At 45.9% G+C, this 10,000-nt stretch overlaps 1 protein-coding gene across 1 annotated transcript in view; it reads right to left on the bottom strand.

Moving 5' to 3' along the window:
• LOC143285142 (uncharacterized) overlaps nucleotides 1-10,000 on the bottom strand; it is a 14,789-nt gene that overhangs the window by 1,262 nt on the left and 3,527 nt on the right. Inside the window, exons 3-4 of the mRNA XM_076592368.1 lie at nucleotides 9,085-9,590; nucleotides 6,004-6,181 (exon numbers count right to left, since the gene is read on the bottom strand). Coding sequence (XP_076448483.1) covers nucleotides 6,004-6,181; nucleotides 9,085-9,590 — 684 coding nt within the window. The remainder of the gene's footprint in view (nucleotides 1-6,003; nucleotides 6,182-9,084; nucleotides 9,591-10,000) is intronic.

The following is a 10,000-nucleotide window of genomic DNA, read 5'->3' as shown; positions in this document are numbered from 1 at the left end:
TCCAAATCAACACGATCGCTTTTTGATCCAGTCAAGAATTATAAAGTGTGTAAAGTGTGTGTGTATGTGTGTGTGTGTGTGTGTGTGTGTGTGTGTGTGTGTGTGTGTGCATGGAGCAAGCGCACGAGTTAGGATATGCATTTTGCCACTTGTGGAAAACATATGCTTGCACATACACACTATCTCTCTCTCTCTCTCTCTCTCTCTCTCTCTCTCTCTCTCACACACACACACACACACACACACACACACACACACACACACAAAAGCCTCACAAAGTTTATGTTTAATCTCAGTATTTTATGGCCCAACCAACCGAACGTTTACTATGCCACCATCTGTCGATCAATGCTGAAAATTATTTTACGAAAGTTCTATGAACTAAACACCCACCGCTCCATGTTGAAGAGGCGGTCTCTGTATCTTAGTTTCAGTTTCAGCTTCTCTAGGAGGCGTCATTGCGTTCGGGCAAATTCATATGCGCTACACCACGTCTGCTAGGCAGATGCCTGACAGCAGCATAGCCCAACGTACTTGTCAGGCCTTGAGTGCATGCTTATGACATTTGTGTACCTATCAGAGTGGATTTCTTTTTACATAATTTTGCCAGAGGACAACACTCTGTTGCCATGGGTTCTTTTTCAGTGTACCAAGTGCGTGCTGCACACGGGACCTCGGTTTACAGTCTCATTCAAAAGACTAGACGCTCAGTTTAATTTTCCAGTCGAACGTTGGAGAAAGGCTGAGAACGGGATTAGAACCCACACTCTCATGGACTCTCTGTATTGGCAGCTGAGCGTCTTGACCATTCTGCCACCTTATCTTAATTGTCTATAAGATATTCCTTCTAACGTATAATTTATATTTTCAAGACGAATCGCCCCAAACGGTCTCGAAAAGCGGACTGGGCGATCTTGGGTGATTAATCTTCGAGCTCGGTCAAATATGTAGCCATTCTCCAAAGAGATGACTCCTGCTTTAAACATGCCTGCAACGTTTCCAATATGCCTGCAAAAACAAACACTTTCAAGAACATAATTTGTTCGCATCGTTCCATATCGGAAAATTCTTCCACTTTCTGTTGCTGAAACGCTGTGCTCGACATCCTTCAAGAGGGAGCCATCCTGTTGTGAGGGAAGCCATCACATCGAAGTTGACTTTATTTTTTCGTGTGGCATTACACTTTGTTTGAAAGAGGCAATTTTGTTATATGCGTGGTTGCACGAACCGCATGGGGCGCTCGAGTGAACATTTATTTTTCTTATACGGATGTTCAGGTGAGAGCTCAGATAGATGCATTCTCTCTGGCACAACTTGTTTGTCGTCGAACCTGTGCGGCCGTTCGGCTTACAACCGCAGAAAACTTCGGTTCTGAAACCCTCGTGCTCAGGTAAGAGTGAAAAAAACCTTAAAATAATTCTGGTGTTTATCTTAATTCAATGTTATAGCGTCGTTGGAGTAATTTGGATAAGTGTATTTGTATGTGCATTTGATGGTCCTTTTGCTTTTTGTCTTTAAAAAACGTCAATGTTTTATGTTACCATACTGTTTCCATACTTGGCAGTAAGATTCCTTTTTGTCAAAGTGTTCATAATGTCATTGCTACTGTGACAGGGAGAAAAATATTCTTTTGCTTACACTTGATTTTACCTCATCTTTGTATCTTTGTTAGAATGATTTCCACTGAGACTTTCTTCTTAACGCTTAACGTGGTGATGGCCTTGAGATGGCTTTAGTGGTCGGCGAGGCTCTAAGCACCATAATTTGCTTTGATTGATTCTTCGTAAAGCTGGAATAATGGAATATAAATTTGTAATATGTAATTACTAGCGCTTGCATGGAAAACATATATGATTGGATTGGAAAGACAGAAAGAGGCTAAAATATGTTATATATTACGAAGACGATAGCTAAGGAATTAAAACTTTATAATTGGAAAATGAATGGTGAAGATGTGTGACTGAACCTAGGGAAGTTAGTGAAATTGTACAGGGCACACACGCACCCACTCACATGTGACTGACTGACGGACGAGACAGGACAATACGGAGACAGGCATAAACACGTACATCAGCAAAGGTGAACGAAGTATTTTTATTTTGATTCAGAGAGCTTGTGGGTTGGCGCTGGGCCGAAACCCAGCCGCAACAGCAGAGCAGCAGCAGCAGCAGCAGTAACCACTGATGGCGTCACCGTCTAGGGCAGCCAAGTTGTGGAGAAGGCGCTGAGGAGCAGCCTGTGTTCTGGACTGAGGTCTGGAGTGAAACGGACTCGTGAAGGACATGAGTATTCCAGTTATGTGTTGTGCACTGTGTTGTGTGTTGTTGCCCTTCAACCATATTTATTATGAGTGTGTGAGCGAACGTGTGAATTTTCAAATAGTTTTTGTTTAATAAAAATATTTGCAAAGATATCCGTCTCCTGTGTGATTTATATTATGCACGTGAACATGGCTGACTGGGAGTAGTGAAGTGTGAAATTTTCTGTCTATATCTGAACGGGTATGAATGGATGTCTTTACATCTGTCTTTCATTCAAATTAACTGCTGGTAAAACTTGATTTGAACAGGACCAGTGGTAGGGTTTAACGCCATGGTCTGCTACGGTTTCCGGATTGTTGTACATGGAGAACTGTAAACATGCAGGGACACTCACCTCTCTCTCTCTCTTTCTCTCGATCTCTCTCTGTGTGATCAGCTCTGCATTGTACTGGATTGTCTAGTGTAGTAGTAACACTGAAGTATTTGAAACTAACATTTATTTAGACAATCAATTGTTAACTTCTGACTCCCCAACTGCGTTTTGATTTCGTATAGAATATGTGCACACTGTTTTCTTGTCATTTAGCTCTGAATGTTATCAATGTTTTACTAATTTCTTATGGTTCTCATTACCAGTGAAGGATGTGTGCCTTTGTCGGGGCTTACATTAATGTACACATTGAAGATCCCAAGTCACAGTCAAAGAAAGACATACTGAAGGGCGCACGCAGCACCATCCAGCTGAAGCTGCGGCAGATGCAGAATTCCTGGTTGTGCAACAAAGCTGATGAGATCCAGGGCTTTGCAGACAGGAACGACATGAAGAACTTCTATAACGACCTGAAAGAAGCCTACGGTCCCACCACCTCCGGATCTGCTCCACTCCTCAGTGCTGATGGTTCTACCCTAATCACTGACAAGACGGGATCCTTGAGAGATGGGCTGAACACTTTGACAGCGTACTGAACCGCCCTTCCACCATCAATGATGAAGCTATCGACCGACTCCTCCAGGTGCCAGTCAGAGAGTTGTTGGATGCCATTCCAACTTTGGTGGAGACCCAGAAAGCTATCCGTCTGCTATCCAATGGCAAAGCCCCTGGCTCAGACTCCATTTCAGTTGAGGTCTACAAAGAAGGTGGTATGGCGCTGACTGAGAAGCTTCATCAGCTATTCCAGCTCATCTGGCAGCATGAGGCAGTTCCACAGGACTTCAAAGACGCTTCCATCATTCACCTGTACAAGCGCAAAGGAAATCGTCAGGCCTGTGACAACCATCGTGGAATATCCCTGCTGTCCGTCGCAGGCAAGACTCTGGCCAGAGTGCTACTCAACCGTCTCATAGCGCACCTTGAGCAAGGTCTCCTACCAGAGAGCCAGTGTGGCTTCCGGAAAGAACGCGGGACTATCGACATGGTGTTTGCTGCCAGGCAGCTCCAGGAGAAGTGTCAGGAACAGAACGCCGACCTTTACTCCACCTATGTCGATCTGACCTTCGATACTGTTAGCAGAGATGGCCTTTGGAGAATCATGGCGAAGTACGGATGTCCTAGAAAGTTCATCACCATCATACGACAACGACACGATGGGATGCTAGCCCGAGTCCAAGACAACGGAGAGACTTCAGAACCATTCCCTGTCTCCAACGGAGTAAAGCAAGGGTGTGTTCTTGCCCCCACCCTGTTCAGTCTCATGTTTTCAGCCATGCATGCTGACAGATGCATTCAGAGACGCTGACGTAGGCATTGGCATCAGGTACCGCACAGATGGCTCACTCTTCAACCTCAGGAGGCTTCAAGCTGGGCAGGCCATATAGTTCGCATGCCAGACCACCGGCTCCCCAAAAAACTGCTGTACGGCGAACTCCAACATGGCAAGCGCTCCGATGGAGGCCAAAAGAAGCGCTTCAAAGACACTCTGAAAGCTTCTTTGAAGGCCATCAACATCAGCCACGACACATGGGAGCTGAATGCAATGGACAGACCAAAGTGGCGTTCAGCTGTCCACAAAAGCGCCAAATCCTGTGAGGCCAACAGAATCGCTGCAGCAGAGCAACGCAGACAGGTCAGGAAAAGCCGTGCCAGCAAGTCCCCGACAGCCGCCACCATCCCCTGTCCACACTGCGTCAGAACCTTCCGGGCGCGGATTGGCCTGACCAGTCATCTGCGCACCCACAGAGCCCAACCCACCCACCCCCAGGATGACTAGATGGTCCTCGTTGATCCCGACGGACGAAACACACACACACACACACACACACACACACACACACACACACACACACACACACACACACACACACATTAATCTAACTGTTTGTGGTTTAATATTTACCATTTCAAGTTTCCCATGGCCCGTGAAGTGGCCGGTTCAGGACTGAATACCCGCCAGTTCCTATAGCCAGTTGAAGAGCACCCAGAATAATATTAAAAGGCCAATTAAAACAACATAAGAGAGACCAGTCCTCTGATGTCTCGCTCGGTCCAAAACTCATAAAATTTCAGTTAAGTTAAAGATATTGAAAAGAACGTAACACCATCAATTTACCCACGTATGTAGCAATCCATGTAACATTTAAAATCAAGTTGAAAAGATTGATATTGTTCAGGAATGGAAAAAAAAAGTATCCTGAGGGACATCCCGGAACAGCACCTTCAGCGCGCTGGTTGTAAAATGTTGTGCTGAAATTCTGCAGATCCCAGCAGTCAAGATGTTAATGCTGAGAGACTGGTTTCACGGCAAACACCATGGATCTTCTTTACCTGTCTTCTTCTTTACCCGCCTTCTTCTTCTTCTTCTTAACGTACGCTAGATGGACACCCCCAGTCTCTACGATGAAGGCAGCCGTACACTGCAGGTCCTCTACACAGCCGTAGAGCTTCCGGGTCACTGGAGTTGGGTCGGGCCAGTACCTCTTCCTGAGTACCTCACGGTAAGGAGAGGAAGGGGGGGGGGGGGGGGGGGCGGGACTGCAGCAGGTGATCTGTCGTCTGGCTGTCCATCCCACGGGGGCTCCGTGCTAAGTGACCAATGCGGAATTTAGTGTACAAAAAGTGGCTGTGTCCTGTCCTGAGTGTGAACACTGACACCTGTCCCCACCCAGTAAGCAGGTTCTTTACCTCTCAAGATAAACGATTGTGTCAGGTATCTGGAGGGGATAGGCTCCTCTTTCCAGCATGCTAGAACGGAAGGAAGGAATTCCCTGGGGTGAATGTAGATGAGAAACAATTTGTTTTCAGTCTGCAAGTTACATTCCTCTTGCCAGGAGTGTTTCACATTGGACTGAATGCTGGGTTTCTGGTCTGTGAATGGTATTGTGGTGCGAGGGACCTCATGATTTACAGAATGTTTGGCAAGTCGATCAGCGACTTTTTTGTTGTTGCCTGGAATGCCTGTGTGACCGGGTATTGAGGTCACAATGGTGTCATACCAAGGCTCACACATCGTAGATATTATAGGCTACAGTTGCTTTTTTTCCTCTTCTATATTTGGAAATTGTACCACACACACACACACACACACACACACACACACACACACACACACACATATATATATATATATATATATATATATCTGCATCTCTGCCTCTGTGTGTGTGTGTGTGACTTAGATATTTTTCTGAAGTGTGTTAGATGTTTGAAAGCGTCATATAAGATTAATTTTGTTATCTTTCTTTTCAGTACAAAACTTAATGAAACTGAGTTGCTCTAGTTTCAACGTGCTCAACCAAGATAACTTACTTTTGACAGCCTCGAGACGGGCAATATCCGAGCAGTGTTGAATGACCTTCACAGGATTACCGAAGATGACACTGGGTGCTGACCTCTGGACATGGATGAGGTGGGGGATGAGGCGGACCAGCGTGTCCCAGAAAGAGCCCACTGGCAGGACGTCGGCGTGAATCATCACCATGCAGGGCTGAAAGACACCACACACACTCTGTGCCACAACACATGCAGACACACGTGACAGGACTCATGCCAGTTCAATACAGTCATAAACAGTCATGCACTTGAATCTTGAAAAGATTCCACTGCTCGCGTTTTTGATGTCATTTGCTTCTTTCGGTTTATAGCCGTGCTGTTTCTTTGAAGAAATGCATTGACAGTTAATCCACTTGGCTTGAGAGGCAGGCTATGGGTGTGTACATGTGTAACTGACAGGATTAATTAGAGTGGTATTAATGCATTTGGAGTTTTGTTTGTTTTCATTTACTGCGTTTTTTTGTTTTTTCTTGCTGGAGCGATTTTACCTTCGGACACCTATGTATTTGATATTTACAGCACAGCGTTTATTTACATGTCTACATTGAAGCGGATGACAGCCAGTGCTGTGTTTGGTTGAGGCTGGGTTCTGTATTCAGCATACTGTCGTTTAGTTTTCCATTCAAGCGTGACCATCCTTGTTTCATTGTTTATCTATTCTTCTTCGCTGTTTACAGCCCCTGTGTAGGTTTCTGTACATGGACAATTCTCTCAGATCAGGGTCTTGTCATGTGATGTGCCAGCAACCTTTCACAAGCTGTGAAAATAAACATAACTCTCAAAAGACTATATTACATAATGTAAAAGGTTCAGAGCTAAACTAAGATATGTTTGACGATTTTTCAACCCCTTTCTTCTCCCTTAACTCAGTGAAGAGCTAGTGGAGCACCTCACAGGAGAACTGTTGGCCTCATTCTTCCAGGTCTGTTATTTGGGCGTCAAAGCCTGGGTTTCTGCAAATGGCTTTGTCAGTCCATCTTTTTCTTTCTATGTTCTCCTCTGTCTCTCTCTCTGTCCCTCCTCCCGCCCCCTTCATCCCCCGCCGGAACAATTCCTAGGAATATTGATTTAGCAAGGACATCGGAACTTGTTACGTGGCTATGCAATCGTAGTTCTCTTCTCCCTGATGTCAACAAATCTTCACATCTTGCTTAAGAAGCGATCTGGCTTGGATTCTTCGTTGCTGATGAAGGATCCCGGGTAAATGAACTGCTGAACATTCTCTAGGTTCGGTCAGTGGACAGCTTGGTCTTCACCGCGCCGATTTCCGTGCCATATCTTGTCGACATTTCATCTAGTTTTTTAAAACGTTTAGCGAGTTCTTGCTCACTGTCTGCCATGTCATATATCATCTGCGAAGCACAAGTTTGTGAAGGCTCTTTTTCCAGTGTTGACTCTCTCTCTCTCTCTCTCTCTCTCTCTGTGTGTGTGTGTGTGTGTGTGTGTGTGTGTGTGTGTGTGTGTGTGTGTGTGAGAGAGAGAGAGAGAGAGCGAGAGAGTCCGGAGTCCATGAGGGTCCATGTTCGAATTGCACTCTCACCTTTTCTCCCACGTTTGACTTGACAATTGAACTGGGCATCTAGCCATTCGGATGGCACGATAAACCAAAGTCCCTTTTGCAGCACGCACTTGGCGCACCAATAAAGAACCGATGGCAACGAGATCATATGGAAACATTCTGTAGAAGAAATCCACCCAGATAGATACACAAAATATTTATGCATGCGCTCAAGGCCTGCCAAAGCGTGCTGGGTTATGCTGCTGGTCAGGCATCAGCCTAACAGATGTGGTGTGGCGTACATGGATTTGTCTGGACGCAGTGACGTCCCATTGAGAAGCTGAAACTGAAACTGAAACTGTCAGCGCGCACGCGTGTGTGGGTTCGCATGGGTTCACTTTGCATGGCCCATTTCTATTCTTGTTTTTGATAGCTCTATGCTTCATTCCTTTTTCACTTGTGGCTCACTCGCGTAAACAATGCGAGTATCTGTTATAACCCGGTGTTCGATTGTCTGTGTGTTCGCGCGCGTGTGTGTGTCCATTCGTAAACTTTATCAAATTCATTTTCCAACACCAAATTTGGATTAAACTCAGTGGAAAAAAAACAAAACAACCTTCAGTCATACCAATGACAGGTTGTAAATCTTCCAAATTAAGCTGTATTTTCAGGTCATTAACAGTTTATTTCGTTGAGGCTTATTCATATCACGCTAAAAGCAAAACAAAAAACAGCTTTGAATATCAAAGTTGGTCTAGTGACGTCAGATGCACCATAGTGCTGAGTTATGTGTGCTTGCTTCCGAACAGAACATGCTTGGTTTGATCCCACTAGCTCATGATTCCTTTACTGGACAAAGCGTGTGTCACAAGTGAGTCTTGAAGACCTTGCCTCTTGTTCTTTTGTGGTCTAGGCCCCTTCTTGTGTCGCACATTTCCAAAATATTGTTTGCGATACATGACTTGTTTTTCCATCAGTTGATCCTTATGACATTTGTTGCTAGTTCTGTCATCACGTGAATTCACTTGTTTGTGATGGCTTCAAGATTGTTGCCCAGCAGAAATAGTATAGCAAATTCGTCTCCTTTGACTGCTTATAATTCTTCAGCAATGTCAGTGTGTTCCTGTTTGTGAAGACTGAATTCGAGACATATAACATTCCACTCTCTTGTTGTTCCTAGACTGTACTTTAAAGCTCATCAATGACGAGGTTGTGGTCAGTACCAAGGTCAGCTCCTGGAAACAATCTTGTTTTGGCCTTATTAATGCCACACCTGTTCCAGTCTTTCACAGGAATATAAACACTAGCTGTGACCATTTGGGAAGTGATATTCTAATCAGAGCAGATGATATGACAGAATAAAATCCAGAACACACACACACACACACACACACACACACACACACACACACTCTCTCTCTCTCTCTCTCTCTCTCTCTCTCTCTCTCACACAGCACCCTAGTCCCTTCCGTCATCTGAGCGCAAAGAGCGGAGGAAGCCGCGAAAGGTCCCAACCAACCTCGCACCCCGCCCCGCACACATCTGCCCTCTTCCCTCACCTGCAAGAACCGCACAGAGCTGAGGATGCCAATAAAGGTGTAGCTGCGGAACTCGTGTCCTCCGAAGATCACGTGGTGGGACAGGTTGGGGATGAGGTCCTGCCCATCCTGGAAACACAGCGCTCTTACCGCCCTGGCCAGGCACGGGTCCTCAAAGCCATAGGCGGCGGGCGGCGTGGCCACGCTGACCCACTCGAAAACCATCCGCACGGACGTGGGCTCACACACCAGCCTGGCCCGCAGCCTCTGAGAGCAACGGGGAGGGACGGAGGAGAGCCAGGCACAGGGGAGGAGGGGAGCCGTCACCGGGAACTTCAGCGGGATCGGGGCACAGCGGTGTGAAGGGGAGTCGGTGCTGACAGTGGGGTGAGGGGGGAGGCTGGACAGGACACTTTGGACAGTGTGGCCAGGCTGGATTGTACGGGCAGGGGCTACGGCAGAACTATTAAGTGGAGGCTCTGTGGCCACGCGGAAAGGGGGTGATGTTCTGGCATGGGGGAAACGCTCTGAAATTTCAAGGGGATATCCTGCATGACAAAAATGAGACGTTCTCTCTTGAAGCTCTCCCAGTGGTGTAGCTTGTGTGCCGTTGAGAATCCCTTGATAAAATGTAATAATATTCCAAGTAAATGCTGTTTAATAGCGAGGATATTCCAGTGTTACACTGTTACAAAGCGGGTGGATTATGGATAGGCCTGCGAACTGAATCAAAAGGGCAGCAGTTTGAATGTCTCTGTGTGAATGTTTGTATATTTCCAGTACATACACCTATTTGGTATATTTTGAATGTGTGTCGAGTTGGGTATGTTTCTACGTGTATCCGCATCTTATGCTGTGTAACTGCCAACTATATAATCAGAAGAAAACTTTAAAGTAACACATCATGATTCATGTCGCTTGAATGCATTGCACTTAC

The sequence above is a fragment of the Babylonia areolata genome, chromosome 8 (assembly GCF_041734735.1).
Source record: "Babylonia areolata isolate BAREFJ2019XMU chromosome 8, ASM4173473v1, whole genome shotgun sequence".
Classification (NCBI taxonomy): domain Eukaryota; kingdom Metazoa; phylum Mollusca; class Gastropoda; order Neogastropoda; family Buccinidae; genus Babylonia; species Babylonia areolata.
Note: the sequence above shows the minus strand (reverse complement) of the source record. Positions and strands in the feature narration are given on the sequence as shown.